The sequence below is a fragment of the Esox lucius genome, chromosome 14 (genome assembly GCF_011004845.1).
Source record: "Esox lucius isolate fEsoLuc1 chromosome 14, fEsoLuc1.pri, whole genome shotgun sequence".
NCBI classification, from domain to species: Eukaryota; Metazoa; Chordata; class Actinopteri; order Esociformes; family Esocidae; genus Esox; species Esox lucius.
In genome coordinates, this window is record NC_047582.1 from 36,660,686 (window position 1) to 36,683,055 (window position 22,370).

The 22,370-nt window shown below is 48.1% G+C and overlaps 1 protein-coding gene across 1 annotated transcript in view; it reads left to right on the top strand.

Annotated features, from left to right (window-relative positions):
* Positions 1-22,370, top strand: part of lrp6 (low density lipoprotein receptor-related protein 6) — a 54,229-nt gene that overhangs the window by 23,674 nt on the left and 8,185 nt on the right. Inside the window, 16 exon segments of the mRNA XM_029125027.2 lie at positions 2,614-2,840; positions 2,922-3,091; positions 3,264-3,435; positions 8,033-8,249; positions 8,715-9,004; positions 10,261-10,487; positions 11,456-11,477; positions 11,479-11,641; positions 13,934-14,260; positions 14,373-14,575; positions 15,108-15,319; positions 15,866-16,056; positions 17,169-17,378; positions 17,586-17,711; positions 17,860-18,096; positions 19,944-20,054. Of these exon segments, the coding sequence (XP_028980860.1) occupies positions 2,614-2,840; positions 2,922-3,091; positions 3,264-3,435; positions 8,033-8,249; positions 8,715-9,004; positions 10,261-10,487; positions 11,456-11,477; positions 11,479-11,641; positions 13,934-14,260; positions 14,373-14,575; positions 15,108-15,319; positions 15,866-16,056; positions 17,169-17,378; positions 17,586-17,711; positions 17,860-18,096; positions 19,944-20,054 (3,105 nt within the window).

Here is a 22,370-nt window from a genome sequence, read left to right on the forward strand (position 1 = left end):
TTAGAAAAATGTGTTTCCCAACAACTAAATGCCTTCCGGAAGACAAAATGTATAGTACTGAGACTGCACTCGTGAAGGTAACAAATGACCTTCTAATGGCCTCTGACAAAGGTTCCGCATCCGTCCTGTTGCTTCTTGATCTTAGTGCTGCTTTTGACACTATTGATCACTCCCTTCTCTTAGAGAGACTGGAAACCCATATTGGGCTATGTGGAGATGTTGTAGCCTGGTTTAAATCTTATTTATCTGAAAGATATCAGTTTGTTAGTATGGAATGCATATCCTCTGACAGGCCAAAGGTATGCTTTGGTGTTCCTCAAGGCTTGGTTTTGGGCCCATTATTGTTCTCACTATATATGCTGCTTCTGGGAGATGTAATCCGAAATCACAATGTCAATTTTCACTGTTATGCTAAGGACACACAGTTATATATTTCAATGAAGCATGGAGAAGTCCTAAAATTAGCTACTTTGGTGGCATGCATTTCAGATATTGGGATGACAGAGAATTTCTTGCTCTTAAACTCAAGAAAAACAGAAATGCTCGTTTTAGGACCCAAAAAACAAAGTGTTGTTAGCAGATCTCACTGTGAACCTCGACGGCTGCATGGTCGTATCCCAAAATACTGTAAGAAACCTTGGCGTTACCCATGACCCTGACCTCTCCTTTGAAGAACATTTAAAATATGTCTCGAGTTGCTTATTTTCATCTTCGAAACATTGCAAAAATCTAAAACTGATGCAAAAAAACAAATCCATGCTTTCGTTACTTCTAGACTAGATTGCGGCAATGCTCTTCTTTCCGGTTACCCTGACAAATCAATAAACTTCAGTTAGTGCTGCACTCGGCTGCTAGAATCCCAACTAAAACAAAAAAAATTGAACACATTACTCCTGTCCTGGCGTCCTTACACTGGCTGCCTGTTAGAGTTAGAGCTGATTTTAAGGTTTTACTGTTAACCTATAAATCAATACATGGACTTGCTCCTACTTACCTTGCTGAAATGATCCAGCCATACATACCTACACGTAACCTACGATCGCAAGATGCAGGCCTTTTAATTGTACCTAGAATTTCTAAACAAACAGCTGGCGGCAGGGCCTTTTCTCATAGAGCTCCACTACTGTGGAATGATCTGCCAAATAAGGTTAGAAATGCAAACTCAGTGCAAACTTTCAAGTGTCTACTAAAGACTCATCTCTACAGCACGGTTTATGATTAGGTGTAGCCTGGCCGGGGACGTGATGGTGACCAGAAGGCTTGATACTGTCCACTCTTGCCCACCAACCGCAACCACCCTACATGAGGGCAGAGTATTGCCAGCAGAGTACAGCCCAATTGCACAAGTGCGCAACAGAGAGACAACAACAAGCCAGTGACTCTTCCCCCGAAAAAACTTTGGAGGGAGGGCATCCCAGTGGTGACGAGAGCCCACCTGGCAAGACAGCGTCCCTTTGGTTGATGCCTGGCAATGTGGGTGGATTGATTTCCTGCCTGTTGGGCCCTGTCCGGGGCCTCCCCCAGATAGGGCCACAGTGTCGCCGGACCCCCCGTCTCAGTCCCAAGGTCTTACGCTGCTATACTATTGTGCTGGGGGATTGGGTCAGTTCTCCTTCCCCACTAAGTTCTCCTTCTCCACTATTAATCGTTGATATGAGGAATTTTCCCAGTCTCCTCCTGTTTTAAACGAGGACATGAGGACATGAGGTCCTAGTCCACACCTGTGGAGTACCTGGTTTGGGGGGCCCGTTGCTGTCCCTGTCCCTGTCCTTGTCTGGTCATACTAATGACACAGTCTAAATTTAAATAGACTCTGGATTTAGCCCACATGCATTCGTTAATTATTCCAATTGGACTCTTAATATCTCACACAGCCAGAAGAGGACTGGTCACCCTTCTGAGCCTGGGTACTCTCTAGGTTTCTTCCTAAATTTTGGCCTTCTTAGGGAGTTCTTCCCAGCCACTGAAATTCAACACTACTATTGTTTTGCTCCTTGGGGTTTAAGGCTGGGTGTTTCTGTAAAAACACTTTGTGACAACTGCTGTTGTAAAAAGGGCTTTATAAAAAAATGTGATTGATTGATAGTTCAGCAGATCATTACATTTACACAGAAGTTATTTCCCAGATAGCATGAAAACGTGTCTTACCCAAAGCAGTTACAAGCAACACAGAAATAAAAATTCTCTAATAATTGTTTCAAATGGTCAAGGGGTCCATTGTCTCATGTTTGTAAAATCTGGTCATGCTCACATATAAAGAGAATTAAAAAAATACATGTTGGGTAGCAATTAAAAACCACTCACATTGGCACCTAAAATTTTTATTAAATGACCAGCAACATCTGTTTGATGGTTTGAAATCCGCTGGCACGCCGTCATTGCTCAGGGAAGAGTTTGAGGGAGGTGAGGAATGGGAGGTCTCCAGAGATGGTCTTAAAGGAGGAGGGGCTATGGTCAAGAGGGTGTGATAAGGTAAGAGTGGGAAATACGTGGTTAAAGTGTGGCCAAGTTGAGTGTGTGAGTGATCAGTGGCTTAACTGGTCCAAAGCTTAACATGCTCATCCAACCCCTGGTGGTCCAAGGCTTAACATGCTTATCCAACCCCTGGTCCAGGTGCCACCCAGCTCCTCCTCCTGGCCCGGCGGACGGACCTGCGGAGGATTTCTCTTGACACACCTGACTTCACGGACATCATTCTGCCGACGGATGACATACGCCACGCCATCGCTATCGATTACGACCCCGTGGACGGACACATCTATTGGACGGACGATGAGGTCAGGGCTATCCGGAGGTCCTCCCTTGACGGCTCTGACGCTCAGTTCATCGTCACCTCACAGGTTGGTTCTGATCAACTGTTCTCGGGTCAGACTTCTGAACCAGGGGTAGGGCCATCACTGATTTGAACCGTTTCATCTTAGGTGAACCACCCGGACGGCATTGCTGTGGACTGGATCGCTAGGAACCTGTACTGGACGGACACGGGCACGGATCGCATCGAGGTCACACGTCTCAATGGAACCATGAGGAAGATCCTGATATCTGAGGACCTGGATGAACCTCGAGCCATCGTGCTGGACCCTGTTGCCGGGTAGGTTTTCTTGTGTTTCCGTGTCATGTTAAGGAGACTGTGACCAACAGAACCTACTGATTTAAGTCCATTTTCCTCCAAATGTGTTTATGTACAGACTGGATGCAAAGTCATCTATCCGTCTCCTTGCATCTCCCTGTCTTTCTTTCACCTTCTGTGTCTCTCTTTGTAGGTACATGTACTGGTCCGACTGGGGTGGTGTTCCTAAAATTGAACGTGCTGACCTGGACGGGCTGGAGAGGGTAGTGATGGTCAACACGTCCCTGGGCTGGCCTAATGGGCTGGCGCTGGACTATGTTGACAGGATGATCTACTGGGGTGATGCCAGGACTGACAAGATAGAGGTAGGTCTATAATACCAGAGACTGACAAGATGGAGGTAGGTCTATAATACCAGAGACTGACAAGACAGAGGTAGGTCTATAATACCAGAGACTGACAAGACAGAGGTTGGTCTATAATACCAGAGACTGACAAGACAGAGGTAGGTCTATAATACCAGAGACTGACAAGACAGAGGTAGGTCTATAATACCAGAGACTGACAGGATGGAGTTAGGTCTATAATATAAATCTATAAAATGACTTGGCAGAGGGTTTATAATATTAAGTTATAGATTGACACGGTACAGATGGGTCTTGATACTTATCGATACAAATGGGATGGATGTGTCGTCTGAATGTGGTTGTTAAGTTAATGCCCCCCACTGTGATAATGCTGGGCCTGTCCGTGGCCCAGCATTATCTTATTTACAACTTATTTACAATTACATTTGAAATTCTCCCAAAAACCAAGAACTGGATGAGAGCACACTGCTTTAACTTTGAAATAGTGTCTCTGGCCTCTGTTTAGAAGAAAGTTGTAGCAGGCATCGGCTGGAACAGATCATGGCTTGGCATCAACCTCTGGTTGAAACCTGCCAATCAAAATAGAACAGCGATTGTTTCTGGAAGAACTCCCTCTCCATCCCTCGTCCCTGACCCTAATCTATTTGTAGGAAATAGGATTCCATTTGGTCTGCAGCCATAGCTTCCACCACTCTGTCTTCAACCCAGAAAAGGCAGGACAGGGCTCCAGACTCTCCACCCCTCAGTGATTTAACCAGGACAGACAGGGCTCCAGACTCTCCACCCCTCAGTGATTTAACCAGGACAGACAGGGCTCCAGACTCTCTACCCCTCAGTGATTTAACCAGGACAGACAGGGCTCCAGACTCTCCACCCCTCAGTGATTTAACCAGGACAGACAGGGCTCCAGACTCTCTACCCCTCAGTGATTTAACCAGGACAGACAGGGCTCCAGACTCTCCACCCCTCATTGATTTAACCAGGACAGACAGGGCTCCAGACTCTCTACCCCTCAGTGATTTAACCAGGACAGACAGGGCTCCAGACTCTCCACCCCTCAGTGATTTAACCAGGACAGACAGGGCTCCAGACTCTCTACCCCTCAGTGATTTAACCAGGACAGACAGGGCTCCAGACTCTCCACCCCTCAGTGATTTAACCAGGACAGACAGGGCTCCAGACTCTCTACCCCTCAGTGATTTAACCAGGACAGACAGGGCTCCAGACTCTCCACCCCTCAGTGATTTAACCAGGACAGACAGGGCTCCAGACTCTCCACCCCTCAGTGATTTAACCAGGACAGACAGGGCTCCAGACTCTCCACCCCTCAGTGATTTAACCAGGACAGACAGGGCTCCAGACTCTCCACCCCTCAGTGATTTAACCAGGACAGACAGGGCTCCATACATTCCACCCCACAGTTTTTCAGTTGGTGGCACCAGCACATGGGAAAAAAATCATTGCCTTACTTTAAAATATAAGTTGCATATTAGGTTCTACTTAAACTTTATTATTTTCGTAAATTCATTAGATGTTTACATTGCTCTCTACATTTATGATTAGGCTGCTAGTATTGTCTGTATGTAATAATACATACATCAAATGGAGAAAATCGGTTATTTTACCATGTAAGTATGCTAACGTTCTCATTTATACCAACAACCATGAAGAGAACATAATATATTTTTCAATATCAAAATGTTGATATCATGTTAATAATACGCATGATGGTAACGTATTCAGTAGGTGAAACTGAAGTTGTATTTTTCTTGGTTTTTCGATACCTTATTCATGTCACTTATAGACTAACGATGCATGTGCTTCAACACGGAGATGGAAGCTATGCACTAGTGTTGACATCACCTCATTAGTCCGTCTAGAACCCCCAGAAGAGATCCGCAAAGACGCACCGTTTAAGTAGCCTAATCGCAAAAATTCTTCTTGGTTTTTCCATAGCTTAGTCATGAGCAAACAATGCATTTGCTTAAACTACGAGTCTGGCCCTATACACTGGACCTATACACTAGTGTTTGAATTAATGCCTTTTCGTAGCCTATTCACTTGGCAATTTTTTTTTGTATTTTTCCAGAAACTCCTCTTAGGTCTTGTGGATGGTGTATAACATATCATCAGGTGGCCTTTTCACTATCCATTAAGTGTAATTGTTATTTTTGTGCACTTTTATTTGTTTATTTTGTACAGTTACGGTTACAGACTCCCTCCACCTCCATACACTCTTATTTTGAGTGTAATCCATTTGCCAAAAAAGAGAAAAACATGAATTTGGCAGCATTGTATTTTTTTCAAATTTTCTGTAGATACTGCGATAATGTAGTTACTGTGAATTCTATTGGCCACGATAATCGTGTGGTGAAAATCTGATATCGTGACAGTCATACATGACACTATTTTGATCTCGATTAATAGCTGACTTCCCTTTTCATGCACCAACCGGAGACTATTAAGTTACTCTCTCATATGGAGGGAGGGTGAGAGGGGTTATACGCAGTTATACGCAGTTATACGCAGTTATACGCAGTTATACGCAGTTATACGCAGTTTAACACAACTCTTGAAACAGGCAAAATGTAATGTGGAGAGTTTATCAGGTCAAGAATGATTTACAGTACTTTTTCACCAAATCATGAAACTTAAATAACAGTCTGGTCATAAAGAACAGTCTGATGCAACCAATTAAAAATATTAATTTGAAAAGCGAAGAAAAAGGGTTGCAAAATGCAGGAGCCCTGTAGTTTGGACTGAGGCCTAGCCCAGAATATCACCATGTCTCCTGTGTTTCAATACATCCTCATTCAACATATCACCATGTTGGCGTGTTTCAATACATCCTCATCCAACATATCACCATGTTGGCGTGTTTCAATACATCCTCATCCAACATATCACCATGTTGACGTGTTTCAGTACATCCTCATCCAGCATATCACCATGTTGGTGTGTTTCAGTACATCCTCATCCAACATATCACCATGTTGACGTCTTTCAATACATCCTCATCCAACATATCACCATGTTGGTGTGTTTCAGTACATCCTCATCCAGCATATCACCATGTTGGCTTGTTTCAGTACATCCTCATCCAGCATATCACCATGTTGGCGTGTTTCAATACATCCTCATCCAGCATATCACCATGTTGGTGTGTTTCAGTACATCCTCATCCAACATATCACCATGTTGACGTGTTTCAATACATCCTCATCCAGCATATCACCATGTTGACTTGTTTCAATACATCCTCATCCAGCATATCACCATGTTGGCGTGTTTCAGAACATCCTCATCCAGCATATCACCATGTTGGCGTGTTTCAGAACATCCTCATCCAGCATATCACCATGTTGGCGTGTTTCAGAACATCCTCATCCAACATATCACCATGTTGGCGTGTTTCAGAACATCCTCATCCAACATATCACCATGTTGGCGTGTTTCAGTACATCCTCATCCAACATATCACCATGTTGGCGTGTTTCAGAACATCCTCATCCAACATATCACCATGTTGGCGTGTTTCAGTACATCCTCATCCAACATATCACCATGTTGGCGTGTTTCAGTACATCCTCATCCAACATATCACCATGTTGGCGTGTTTCAGTACATCCTCATCCAACATATCACCATGTTGACGTGTTTCAATACATCCTCATCCAACATATCACCATGTTGGCGTGTTTCAGTACATCCTCATCCAACATATCACCATGTTGGCGTATTCCAGCTAGTCTGTTTGTTTTACCCCATGGAGTGTCATTGTCCCACCCCCACAGGCACACCTCCCCCACTCCCCCCACATGCTGCTGGGCCTGTCAAGTTTTATTTGGAGGGCGAGGAGGTCTGCTCACAGGGTTTTGGTTTTGGTCCACATCTGGTTCCGATCTCGGTCTCCACTCCAGCTGCGGTTCTCTCTGTTTAGAATAGCACCAGAATCTAAGACCCACACCGCAATGCGGTCACACACACTCTACACACAAAGACACTACACACACTCTACACACAGCACATAGACACAAACACACCACTGTGGTCACGACTCCCAAATCAGCAGAGAACTTTTGGCTGAGGTAATTTCACTCAGGATGGAAACTTAGTATGTAGACATCCAGTGATTTCAGTATGTGTGTGTCTGTGTAGAGAGCCCTCTCAACTGTTTGTGTGTATTTGTAATCTTTATTTCTACTAACTGAGATGTAACTGCTACAGCTGCATGCCTCAACCTCTACCGGCTTAGTGGATATAACAGCCGGGGCGACGGGCGCTAGAGTCGGGGAGGTAAGGAGGTGAATCTGTGAGCCATATGTTCCGTTGGTTGTTGAGCCACCTCCTGGTTCTAATTAGCAGCACTGAGATGTTCTGCCAGGTCTCAACGGTTCCATGCCACGGTTCCATGCCACGGTTCCTGCCAGGGTTCTCCAAATGCTCTGCGGCTTTATGACAAAATGTGGAAATCGGGTTTGCTTTCCCGTCCCTGTTTGACGGACACTTGTTTTACTACTTTTTATGGGCTGAAATGTGACAAGCTGCTTCATGTGGATGGTATTAAAGGGCCTCCTTCCTCCTGTCGTTTCAGATGATTGGCATGGATGGTTCCGGCAGGAGGGTGCTGCTGGATGACAAACTGCCTCACATCTTTGGCTTCAGCCTCCTGGGGGACTTCATCTACTGGACGGACTGGCAGAGACGTAGCATTGAGAGGGTCCATAAACACACGGCCGAGAGGGAGGTCATCATAGACCAGCTGCCTGACCTCATGGGGCTAAAGGCTACCTACGTACACAAGACGTTCGGTGGGTAACCCCTAGCAACATCACATCCCAACCAATCACGGCTGTAGCTGTAGTCATTTCATAATTCTGACTCCTCTGAAATGCAAAACTGTTGGTTATTCTGTATGCATGCTGAGGAGTTCCCCTAAACGACTACAAATGCGTTTACTGTTGGAAATAACATGATATTAGTGCAACTCGTTTGTTTGGTCAAGGTGATTTATTGAATGTACAGTCCTGAAGGCAGTGTTGTCAAGGCCTAGTAAATGGACTGCCTTGGGTCTACGTCCTGAGTAAAAGTAGTCCACTTATTTGAGAAGTGGAGAAGGTAATTCCAGTAGACCATGTTGGTGAACCAAGCCCAGATATCAGCTGAGGCAGTCAGGGGGACTGGGGGAGAACTTCACATAAATGTTATCAGCGCTCTTCAGCTGAGGCCGTTCTGGCTTCACCCAGAATGACGCCAACCCCCCTCCCCCCATCCAGGTACAAACCCATGTGCCGAGGCCAATGGTGGCTGTAGCCACCTGTGCCTGTACAAGCCGACGGGCGTCCAGTGTGCCTGTCCGATCGGTCTGGAGCTGATCTCTGACCTGTCCACCTGCATCGTCCCGGAGGCCTTCCTCCTCTTCTCCCGCCACACTGACATCAGACGCATCTCCTTGGAAACCAACCACAACAACGTGGCCATTCCGTTGTCAGGCGTCAAGGAGGCATCAGCTCTCGACTTCGACGTCACTGACAACCGCATCTACTGGACTGACATCACCCTGAAGGTATATGTGGGGGGGGGGCTGTCACCCTGAAGGTATATGTGGGGGGGGGCTGTCACCCTGAAGGTATATGTGGGGGGGGGCTGTCACCCTGAAGGTATATGTGGGGGGGGGGCTGTCACCCTGAAGGTATATGTGGGGGGGGGCTGTCACCCTGAAGGTATATGGGGGGGTGGGGGTCACCGTGAAGTTATATGTGGGGGGGGGCTGTCACCCTGAAGGTATATGGGGGGGGGGGGTGTCACCCTGAAGGTATATGTGGGGGGGGGCTGTCACCCTGAAGGTATATGTGGGGGGGGGCTGTCACCCTGAAGGTATATGGGGGGGTGGGGGTCACCCTGAAGGTATATGTGGGGGGGGGGCTGTCACCCTGAAGGTATATGTGGGGGGGGGCTGTCACCCTGAAGGTATATGTGGGGGGGGGGCTGTCACCCTGAAGGTATATGTGGGGGGGGGCTGTCACCCTGAAGGTATATGTGGGGGGGGGCTGTCACCCTGAAGGTATATGTGGGGGGGGGCTGTCACCGTGAAGTTATATGTGGGGGGGGGGCTGTCACCCTGAAGGTATATGGGGGGGTGGGGGTCACCCTGAAGGTATATGGGGGGGTGGGGGTCACCCTGAAGGTATATGGGGGGGTGGGGGTCACCCTGAAGGTATATGGGGGGGGTGGGGGTCACCCTGAAGGTATATGGGGGGGTGGGGGTCACCCTGAAGGTATATGTGGGGGGGGGGGCTGTCACCCTGAAGGTATATGTGGGGGGGGGCTGTCACCCTGAAGGTATATGTGGGGGGGGGCTGTCACCCTGAAGGTATATGTGGGGGTGGGGGTCACCCTGAAGGTATATGTGGGGGGGGGCTGTCACCCTGAAGGTATATGTGGGGGGGGGCTGTCACCCTGAAGGTATATGGGGGGGTGGGGGTCACCCTGAAGGTATATGGGGGGGTGGGGGTCACACTGAAGGTATATGGGGGGGTGGGGGTCACCGTGAAGGTATATGTGGGGGTGGGGGTCACCGTGAAGGTATATGGGGGGGGGGGGGGAGGGGGGTCACACTGAAGGTATATGTGGGGGGGGGGGGTCACCCTGAAGGTATATGTGGGGGGGGGGGGGGGGGGGGTGTACTGTTTGAGGTACTGGAAATATGTTTAATTCTGTGTGTGCGCGCATTGAGATCTTTAGGGGTTTTTGTTCAGATATTAGCAGGGTTGTTATGGATGTGATCATTCAACCCAAATGTTACCTCTCCTCCTCCTTCAGACAATAAGCCGTGCATTCATGAATGGTAGCGCTCTGGAGCATGTGGTGGAGTTCGGCCTGGACTACCCAGAAGGCATGGCAGTGGACTGGCTGGGGAAGAATTTGTATTGGGCTGACACAGGGACCAATCGTATTGAGGTGGCCAAGCTGGACGGACAGCACAGACAGGTTCTGGTGTGGAAGGATCTGGACAGCCCACGGGCCTTGGCTCTGGATCCTGCTGAGGGGTGAGGAGTGGATGACGTTTGGTGGGAGTGGGTGGATGACGTTTGGTGGGTGTGGGGTGGATGACGTTTGGTGGGTGTGGATTGGATGACGTTTGGTGGGTGTGGGTTGGATGTCGTTTGGTGGGTGTGGGTTGGATGTCGTTTGGTGGGTGTGGGTTGGATGTCGTTTGGTGGGTGTGGGTTGGATGTCGTTTGGTGGGTGTGGGTTGGATGTCGTTTGGTGGGTGTGGGATGGATGTCGTTTGGTGGGTGTGGGGTGGATGACGTTTGGTGGGTGTGGGGTGGATGACGTTTGGTGGGGGTGGGGTGGATGACGTTTGGTGGGGGTGGGGTGGATGACGTTTGGTGGGGTGGATGACGTTTGGTGGGGTGGATGACGTTTGGTGGGTGTGGGATGGATGACGTTTGGTGGGTATGGAGGGGTGATTTGTTTTTGTGGGTATGGAGGGGTGATTTGTTTTTGTGGGTATGGAGGGGTGATTTGTTTTTGTGGGTATGGAGGGGTGATTTGTTTTTGTGGGTATGGAGGGGTGATTTGTTTTTGTGGGTATGGAGGGGTGATTTGTTTTTGTGGGTATGGAGGGGTGATTTGTTTTTGTGGGTATGGAGGGGTGATTTGTTTTTGTGGGTATGGAGGGGTGATTTGTTTTTGTGGGTATGGAGGGGTGATTTGTTTTTGTGGGTATGGAGGGGTGATTTGTTTTTGTGGGTATGGAGGGGTGATTTGTTTTGGGAGCGTGGATAATTTCTGTGGGGTGTTTTTGTGGTATTAGACTACTGTAGTCTTCAGCAGACGCCTGTTACCCTGTAGTCAAAAACAATTTCTGGATCCATTAAGTAGCCAAATCCGTCTCCCAGATTTATGAGGGTCTGGTATTTTACGAAGAAATTCAGCAAAAGCTTGTTTCATAGCAATCAAATGGAGACGCACAAACAAATGTTGCTGTTTGTTTTTTGTTTTTGTGTAGTTTTATGTATTGGACCGAGTGGGGGGGGGAAACCGAAGATTGACCGGGCTGCGATGGACGGGACAGGACGGGTCACTCTGGTGCCCAATGTGGGCCGAGCTAACGGGCTGACAATCGACTACGCAGAGAGACGCCTCTACTGGACTGACCTGGACACCACCCTTATAGAGTCCTCAAACATGCTGGGTAGGTTACCACACTACTGACACCACCCACCCCCACACGCACGCACACTGACACCACCCACCCCCACACGCACGCGCACTGACACCACCCACCCCCACGCGCACTGACACCACCCGCACGCGCACCGACACCACCCGCACGCGCACCGACACCACCCGCACGCGCACCGACACCACCCGCACGCGCACCGACACCACCCGCACGCGCACCGACACCACCCACCCCCACGCGCACCGACACCACCCACCCCCACGCGCACCGACACCACCCACCCCCACGCGCACTGACACCACCCACCCCCACGCGCACTGACACCACCCACCCGCACGCGCACTGACACCACCCACCCGCACGCGCACTGACACCACCCACCCGCACGCGCACTGACACCACCCACCCGCACGCGCACTGACACCACCCACCCGCACGCGCACTGACACCACCCACCCGCACGCGCACTGACACCACCCACCCCCACGCGCACTGACACCACCCACCCCCACGCGCACTGACACCACCCACCCCCACGCGCACTGACACCACCCACCCCCACGCGCACTGACACCACCCACCCGCACGCGCACTGACACCACCCACCCGCACGCGCACTGACACCACCCACCCGCACGCGCACTGACACCACCCGCACGCGCACTGACACCACCCGCACGCGCACTGACACCACCCGCACCGACACCACCCGCACGCGCACCGACACCACCCGCACGCGCACCGACACCACCCGCACGCGCACCGACACCACCCGCACGCGCACCGACACCACCCGCACGCGCACCGACACCACCCGCACGCGCACCGACACAACTGACAGTCTCTCTCTGACTACTGCTTTCATCATAATGACAATAGTATTGTCCTCGTTGTGTTGTGATATTTACTGACAGGATCTTCCAAGGGAATTTAAGTACGGTTTGCATTGTAAACGTCTTTCTCTTACACACCATTCCAGCCGTTGTGACCCTCCAGTGGAATGACTTTGTTTGGCCTCCAACATTCCAGCCCTGCACATGAGGCTGAGGGGAGCTCCTCTATTTATATCTCAGTGTGTGCTTGATGCCGATATCAGATGACAAAAATGGAATATGTTCTCAATTAGCTTGGTGCTGGGTACAACATTGGGCTGAGGGGAGAATGAACAAAGGATGGGGAGGTTGGCATAGTTCCTTAAAACCAGCTTGTTGTTTCGGCATTCTTTAACCCCCTTTAAACGTATGGTTTTTGGTTGAACTTTTTGGCTCCAAACATCAGCAGTGGGTTTGGCGTATAAAGATGGAGGGTCATGCAGAAAATAACTGAGTCCCCCCTGAAGTGTGATGCTGGAAATGTGATGTTGTGGGCAATTTTGCTTCCAAAGGCAGGGCTCAACATATAAACTCTTTGCCAACTTATTTGAAACTTATTGGCCCTAAAAACATTTTTATTTTCCCTCCTTCTTAAAGTTGTAATATATCAGCATTACAACATAGAACAAAATACTTTTGTTACTGAAAATGTTTAATCCTTTATGAAATGCATTCTGGATATAAAACCAAAAATATTGTCATATTTCTTTCATTACATTTCCAATTATGAAAATGTATAAAAAGATAAGTCAACAAAACATTTGACTTAAACAAAACACTAACTCATACATCCCCGAGTATGGTTCATCTTAGTTACTTGGTATGTGGTTATAAGTCATGCGATCACCCAATGGGCATCTGCATTTAAATTCTTGACCAGTACGACCAAGGGCCCTGAAGACAGATTGTCAGCCACCCTTGGCTGGCTGTCATGGAGACCAGGTGCTGTTTGCTATTGTCATGGCTGGTCAGGGACTGAAAAAACCTTTGAAAAAAGAACCACATTGGTCCCATTAGTCCCGACTTGACTCTTTGGGCCATCGGGCCAGCATCGTTGTCAAGCCCTGAAATAGCTTTGGAACCTTAGGAACTGTTAGGATACATGACATCACATCGTTGGATGTTCCAGCAGGAAAATTATCCAACAGCTTTTTCCTGATACACTCTAAAATAGTTCACCCAACCACAACGAAGCTTAAACAGTGGCCATTACAGGCCCCGGACCTAAACCCATTGAAAACCTGTGGGGTTAGCTGAACAGGAGAGTCCACAAGCGAAGACCAATGACTGAAGGATCTAGAGAGATTCTATGTGAATGCCTGGTCTCATGGCCAGCTCAGACTGCACTGTTCTCTCATACTTCTGTCCTTTACTGGTCTATCTTTTCACTCTGCCCTTTGCTAGACTAATGGTTCCCTCTGTCCACCAGGTTTGGAGCGTGAGGTGATCGCTGATGACCTGCCACACCCATTTGGCCTTACTCAGTACCAAGACTATATCTATTGGACGGACTGGTCTCAGCGTAGCATTGAGCGGGCAAATAAGACGTCAGGACAGAACCGCACTGTCATACAAGGTCATCTGGACTATGTGATGGACATCCTGGTCTTTCATTCGTCTCGTCAGGGGGGCTGGAATGCTTGCGCCTCCACCAATGGGCACTGCTCACACCTCTGTCTGGCTGTGCCAATCAGCAGCTTTGTGTGCGGATGCCCCGCCCACTTCTCCCTAAACTACGACAACAAGACGTGCAGCGGTAAGACAGCCTACCATGTGTCAACATGCTGCCTCTGGCTGAATCTTCTCAGTCTCTCTCCTATTGCCTTTTCTCAAACATTTTCTGATGGTCTCTTCTTGCTCTCCTCCAGCGCCGACGTCCTTCCTCCTGTTCAGTCAGAAGTCAGCCATTAACCGGATGGTGATGGATGAGCAGCAGTCTCCGGACATCATCCTGCCCATCCACAGCCTGAGGAACGTCAGGGCCATCGACTATGACCCTCTGGATAAACAGCTGTACTGGATTGACTCCAAACTGAACGTCATCCGCAGAGCTCAGGAGGACGGGAACATGGTAAGGTTTAAAACCGTGCCGAAAATCAGCTGTTGTGATTTTATTGTAGTAAATGTAACTTGATTGATCTCCTCAATCAGTGTGGTGACTGATGGCTAGCAGGGATTTGGAGACTGACCAGTTAAGCCCCATATAACAACTAGCAATGGGTTAAGGGACTCTGACCAGGCAAGCCCCATATAACAAAGTTGACACAGCTATACAAGATACAAACATTGTTAGAGACATCAAGCATGTGACATTATTCTAACTCTAGGAAATGAAAATGAAGAGCGATGTAATAAATAATACAGACATACTAATTGAAAGGTTAAATAAACAAATGTATAGAAATGATGACCAGTATTCCTTCTCCCCGCTCCTCCCCGAGTCATAACTATAATTACACAAAGTGCCAGTCATTTAGAGGTTAATGATTATGCCAAATAATGACGTTTGCCAGATACCTTGACAGGTAGCTAGCAGAGGTAAAAGGTCATTGAGTTCCTGTCCATAACATCAGTTGATTGACATGCTTCTCCAATTCTTGCAGAGTATGACTGTGGTGTCCAGCAATGTGGGGAGTCCTAACCTGGGCCTCCAGCCATTTGACCTGAGCATCGACATTTACAGCCGCTTCATCTACTGGACCAGCGAGGTCACTAACGTCATCAACGTGACACGGACAGATGGCAGCCGTGTGGGAGTGGTTCTGAGAGGGGAACATGACAAACCTAGAGCCATTGTGGTCAACCCCGAGAGAGGGTATGTGCAAATATCTATCAACGCTGACCCCTGACAGGTGAACTCTGACCTCGAAGAAGTATCAAGCTAGCGGTCGAAGATGCAGTTCAGGGTGAATTCTAACATGTTATATCATACTAGTGGTATTTTATCATACTATTTTGAATAGTTTTTGTTATTATTAATTATCAAAGCCGTTTAGAATAGCAGCTTTGTAAAAAAAAAAATCCTATAACATCTGTTGCTATTGAACTTTTTCAAGTTGTTTTTAAGAGAACATTGTGCAATTTGGATTTAATCCTGAAATGTATCTTGTTTATACGATTATAAAAATGTATTAATAATCAACAAATTAATTATCAAAATAACTGTTGCAGCCATACTATCTGGAATGTTAGGGTTGTTTTCCTTCTCTGGAATACTGTTAGGGTTGTTTCCCTCTCTGGAATACTGTTAGGGTTGTTTCCCTCTCTGGAATACTGTTAGGGTTGTTTCCCTCTCTGGAATACTGTTAGGGTCGTTTCCCTCTCTGGAATGTTAAGGTTGTTGCCTCCTTTCTCTCCACAGCTATATGTACTTTACCAACCTGCAGGAGCGTAGCCCTAAGATAGAGCGAGCAGCGCTGGATGGGACAGAGAGAGAGGTGCTGTTCTTCAGTGGCCTGGGGAAGCCTGTTGCCCTGGCCATAGACAACGAAGTGGGCAAGCTGTTCTGGGTCGACTCGGATCTCCGTCGCATCGAGAGCAGCGACCTCACGGGTGAGTTGACTGATTCAACGACTGCCGATAGGGTGAGTTGAACGGTTCAACGACTGCCGATCGGGTGAGTTGACCGGTTCCACGACTGCCGATCGGGTGAGTTGACCGGTTCCACGACTGCCGATCGGGTGAGTTGACCGGTTCCACGACTGCCGATCGGGTGAGTTGACCGGTTCCACGACTGCCGATCGGGTGAGTTGAACGGTTCCACGACTGCCGATCGGGTGAGTTGAACGGTTCAACGACTGCCGATCGGGTGAGTTGACCGGTTCAACGACTGCCGATCGGGTGAGTTGACCGGTTCCACGACTGCCGATTACAAACTCTCCTGAATATTTGGTACAACACATTCACTGTGACACTGAATCGTTTTTACATTACAGTGGGGGGATGGAAGAAATAGTGTGATTGGAATTACAACACAATCCCTCCAAAGCTAATCAGGACAAGAAAATTAACAACAATAATGACATCAAAATAGGATTTATTTTAATATTATCTACATTAACTAAGGCTCTAACTATTTCTCAGTGAGCTCCACCTTATACTATTCTTGAAGTATTATTTACGTAGTAATTTAGTTTCGTTGTTATTTTTCCCCACAGTTTTCCCTTTGGAAATGTACACTACACGCTATATAGACATGACGCAGACTTTTATTTTGAAGGCAAAATACAAAAACAGGATGTTTTATTTTTGCAGATAAATCTCTCTTTCTGCTGCCTGCATGACGCTAATCTATTGTTGCTGATTGTAGCTATCAAGTTGTGACAGTTAGCTAGTTAGCTTCTAAACTTGGGTTGTCGCTCAGACGATGGCTACCTTCTTTATATCAATGTGACAGCCACTTACTGACAGTTCAACACAAACATTTACGTTTCTTTGACCTCACTCCAAGGCTTGATTCCCCGAATGTTGGGTGCAGGACATTGTTGCTCTGCTCTGATGCTGATGTGATGGTAAACTGCACTCAGCTTTGGGAAACAAATTCTGTGGCGGTGCATCACAGTTTAGCATCGGTGTGCCTCCACTCAGATAACAATAAGAGCAAAACTGCTTCAGTTCTTGACCCTGTTCCCTTTTTCCTTGTTATGCCCCTCCCCCGCCGCCAGGAGCCAATCGGATTGTGATCGAGGACTCCAACATTCTCCAGCCGGTTGGTTTGACTGTGTTTGGTAACCACCTGTACTGGATCGACCGCCAGCAACAGATGATCGAACGCATCGACAAGACCACAAGAGAGGGCAGGACCAAGATCCAAGCTCGTATTGCCACACTCAGTGACATCCATGCAGTCCACGACCTGGACATGAGAGAGTACAGTAAGAACTGACCTATGACCTCTAAATAGAATAATATCCATGACCTGGACATGAGTACAGTAAGAACTGACCTCTAAAGGAACACCAGTCGTATCATACTGGTGGTTAGTTAACAATAGTACACATCAAGACTAGTCAGGAAAACACCAGACTAGTGACTTCTTTGTCTCCCCTGACTTCTGACCAGATGTGTCCTCTTCCCATCAGGTAAACACCCATGTACCTGGGACAATGGCGGCTGTTCTCACATCTGTATCGTCAAGGGAGACGGAACCACTCGTTGCTCCTGTCCAGTTCACCTGGTTCTGCTTCAGGATGAACTCTCCTGTGGAGGTATGACCCCTGACCCTGCTGGTCACAGACTCTGGTTGATTATACAGATAATATTCCAACCCCTAGAATCGGAGCCATTAGTGTTGGTTTAGTGTGACCACGTAGGAATTCAATGGCTCTAACCCTTGACCCTCCACCCGACCCCCAGAGCCCCCCACCTGTTCTCCGGAACAGTTCTCCTGTGCATCTGGGGAGGTGGACTGCATCCCCAAGGCGTGGCGCTGCGATGGCTTCCCAGAGTGTGACGACCATAGTGACGAACGGGACTGTCCCCTGTGTTCCCCGTCCGAGTTCCAGTGTGACTCCACTCAGTGTGTGGACCTCAGCCTGCGATGCAACGGGGAGGACAACTGTCAGGACCGATCGGACGAGAACAAGTGTGAAGGTGAGAACACCCACGCGCCAGGGCAGATGCAGCCTGTCAGAACATACACACACGCGCCAGGACAGATACAGCCTGTCAGAACACACACACGCGCCAGGACAGATACAGCCTGTCAGAACACACACACGCGCCAGGACAGATACAGCCTGTCAGAACACACACACACATGCGCCTGGGCAGATAGAGCCTGTCAGAACACACACATGCGCCTGGGCAGATAGAGCCTGTCAGAACACACACACACGCGCCTGGACAGATGCAGCCTGTCAGAACACACACACGCGCGCGCCAGGACAGATGCAGCCTGTCAGAACACACACACACATGCGCCAGGGCAGATAGAGCCTGTCAGAACACACACACACACGCGCCAGGACAGATACAGCCTGTCAGAACACACACACACATGCGCCAGGACAGATACAGCCTGTCAGAACACACACACACACACGCGCCAGGACAGATACGGCCTGTCAGAACACACACACGCGCCAGGGCAGATGCGGCCTGTCAGAACACACACACGCGCCAGGGCAGATGCAGCCTGTCAGAACACACACACACATGCGCCAGGGCAGATAGAGCCTGTCAGAACACACACACACATGCGCCTGGGCAGATAGAGCCTGTCAGAACACACACATGCGCCTGGGCAGATAGAGCCTGTCAGAACACACACACACGCGCCTGGACAGATACAGCCTGTCAGAACACACACACACATGTGCCAGGACAGATACAGCCTGTCAGAACACACACACACACGCGCGCCAGGACAGATGCAGCCTGTCAGAACACACACACACACGCGCGCCAGGACAGATGCAGCCTGTCAGAACACACACACACACGCGCCAGGACAGATACGGCCTGTCAGAACACACACACACGCGCCTGGACAGATGCAGCCTGTCAGAACACACGCGCGCGCCAGGGCAGATGCAGCCTGTCAGAACACACACACACATGCGCCAGGGCAGATAGAGCCTGTCAGAACACACACACACATGCGCCAGGGCAGATGCAGCCTGTCAGAACACACACACACATGCGCCAGGGCAGATAGAGCCTGTCAGAACACACACACACATGTGCCAGGACAGATGCAGCCTGTCAGAACACACACACGCGCGCGCCAGGACAGATGCAGCCTGTCAGAACACACACACGCGCGCGCCAGGACAGATGCAGCCTGTCAGAACACACACACACACATGCGCCAGGACAGATACAGCCTGTCAGAACACACGCGCGCCAGGACAGATACAGCCTGTCAGAACACACGCGCGCCAGGACAGATACAGCCTGTCAGAACACACGCGCGCCAGGGCAGATGCAGCCTGTCAGAACACACGCACACCAGGGCAGATGCAGCCTGTCAGAACACACGCACACCAGGGCAGATGCAGCCTGTCAGAACACACGCACGCCAGGGCAGATGCAGCCTGTCAGAACACACGCACGCCAGGGCAGATGCAGCCTGTCAGAACACACGCACGCCAGGGCAGATGCAGCCTGTCAGAACACACGCACGCCAGGGCAGATGCAGCCTGTCAGAACACACACACGCACGCCAGGGCAGATGCAGCCTGTCAGAACACACACACACACGCCAGGACAGATGCAGCCTGTCAGAACACACACACACACACACACGCCAGGACAGATGCAGCCTGTCAGAACACACACACACACACACGCCAGGACAGATGCAGCCTGTCAGAACACACACACACACACACGCCAGGACAGATGCAGCCTGTCAGAACACACACACACACGCCAGGGCAGATGCAGCCTGTCAGAACACACGTCATCTAACCCTGTTTAACCCCTTCCTCCTCCAGTCCACTGCTCCCCAGACCAGTTTAGCTGCTCCAACGGTCAGTGTGTAGGGAAACACCAGAAATGTGATCACTTCCCCGACTGCTCTGACAACTCAGATGAGATCGGCTGCTGTAAGTCTAACATCAAGTCTAACCCTAACTTTAATCTATCCTGCTGTTACTCTAAAATCAAGTCTAACCCTAACTTTAATCTGACCTACTGTTAACCCAACATCAAGTCTAACCCTAACTGTAATCTGACCTACTGTTAGTCCAACATCAAGTCTAACCCTAACTTTAATCTATCCTGCTGTTAGTCCAACATTAAATCTAACCCGTACTTTAATCTATCCTACTGTTAGTCTAACATTAAATCTAACCCGTACTTTAATCTATCCTGCTGTTAGTCTAACGTTAAATCTAACCCGTACTTTAATCTATCCTACTGTTAGTCTAACATTAAATCTAACCCGTACTTTAATCTATCCTGCTGTTAGTCTGACATTAAATCTAACCCGTACTTTAATCTATCCTGCTGTTAGTCTGACATCAAATCTAATTAGGGCTGCAACTAACAACTATTTTGGTACTCGATTCATCTGTTGATTATTATTGTGATTAATCAAGTCATTAGATATCAAATTCTAATATAGTGTTTTTTTTCTCACCTTGCACAAATCTCTCTCTAAAACAACTAGAGGATGGCAGTCATTTTCATGTGAATGAAGTATAGCAACAGAGGTTTTGAAAGGCTGTTTTACTTTATGAAAGGTGCAATTCTAAACCTATTTCAAAAATAATGGAGGGTAAAGAAAAGCACAAGTGTCTTCAACAGGTAGCTTTAATAACAGACAACATCCCAATAGTTCAATACATTGACTGGAGATGCATTTTGTTCATACAGCCCTGTTTCCAAAGAAGTTGGGACGCTGCGTAAAAAGTAAAGAAAAACAGAATGCAAATGATGTGCAAGTCATTTAAACACCATATTCAATAGAAAAATAGTACAAAGACAAAATATAAAATGTTAAAACTGAGACATTTTATTGTTTCTTGAAAAAGATATGCCGCTTTGAATTTGATGCCAGCAACGTGTTTCAAAAAAGTATTTCATACAAAAAACACCATGTTTGAGTGTAACCAGTAGAGAAGTTACGTACAACCCTGTACATGCAAATCTATGCATTAGGCTCCGCACCTTTAGGGTAACAATACTACCACAATAACATACCTTGATATTATTTATGCCACCCCCCCCCCTTTTTTTTCTTTTTTTTTTTTACATCAGCAGTTGTCACAAAGTGCTTTTACAAAACACCCTTCCCAAAACCCCTAGGGGCAAACAACAAACATTTAGAAATTCAGTGGCTAGGAAAAACTCCCTAAGAAAGCCAAAATGTATGGAGAAACCTAGAGAGGAACCAGGCTCAGAGGGGTGACCAGTCCTTCTGGCTGCACCAGGTGAATGTTAGGAGTACAAGTTATAATAATTAAAGGTAGGCTGAGTCTAGAGTCTATGAAACCTAGTCCAGGTCAGTGCGTGACCAGATGGACAAGGAACACAGAATCAAACAGGCGAAGGCAGGGGTGGTGGGTGGGCGTGCACCCGTATGCTAGTACAAGCTCAACAACCAACTGAGTGAATACCCCAGAGAGAATGAGTCTTTCAGAAGTGGAGATGGAATGGGGTTCACCACTCTGAAAGACTGCGCGGGCAAATAGTGCAACAATTTAAGAATAACGTTTCTCAATATATAATTGCAGAGTTTGAGGATTTCATCATCTTTGGTACATAATATAATTAAAAGATTCAGACAATACAGAAATCTCTGCATGCAATGAACAAAGCCGAAAACCAATATTGGATGGCCGTGATCTTTGGGCCCTCAGGCAGCACTGCATTAATAAATGACATGATTCTATAGTGGAAATCACTGCATGGGTTCAGGAACACTTCTGAAAACCATTGTCTGTGAACACCGTTCATCCCTGCATCCACGAATGCAAGTTAAAAATCGATCATGCAAAGAAGAAACTATATATAAACAAGATGCAGAAACACGTCCGCCTTCTTTGGGCCCAAGCTCATTTTAGTTGGACTGAGGCGAAGTGGAAAACTGTTGTGTGGTCTGACAAATCAACATTTGAAATGTATTTTTGAGAATCATGGATGCCATGTCCTCCGGGCTAAACAGGAGAGCGACCATCAAGCTTCTCTATCAGCGCACATTTCAAATGCCAGCATCCGTGATGGTATGGGGGTGCATTAGTGCACATGACATGGGTGACTTGCACATCTTTGAAGGCACCATTAATGCTAAACAATATATACAGGTTTTGGAACAACATGCTGCCATCCAGATAACATCTTTTTCATGGAAGGCCTTGCTTATTTCAGCAAGACAATGCCAAACCACATTCTGCACGTATTACAACAGCGTGGCTCCA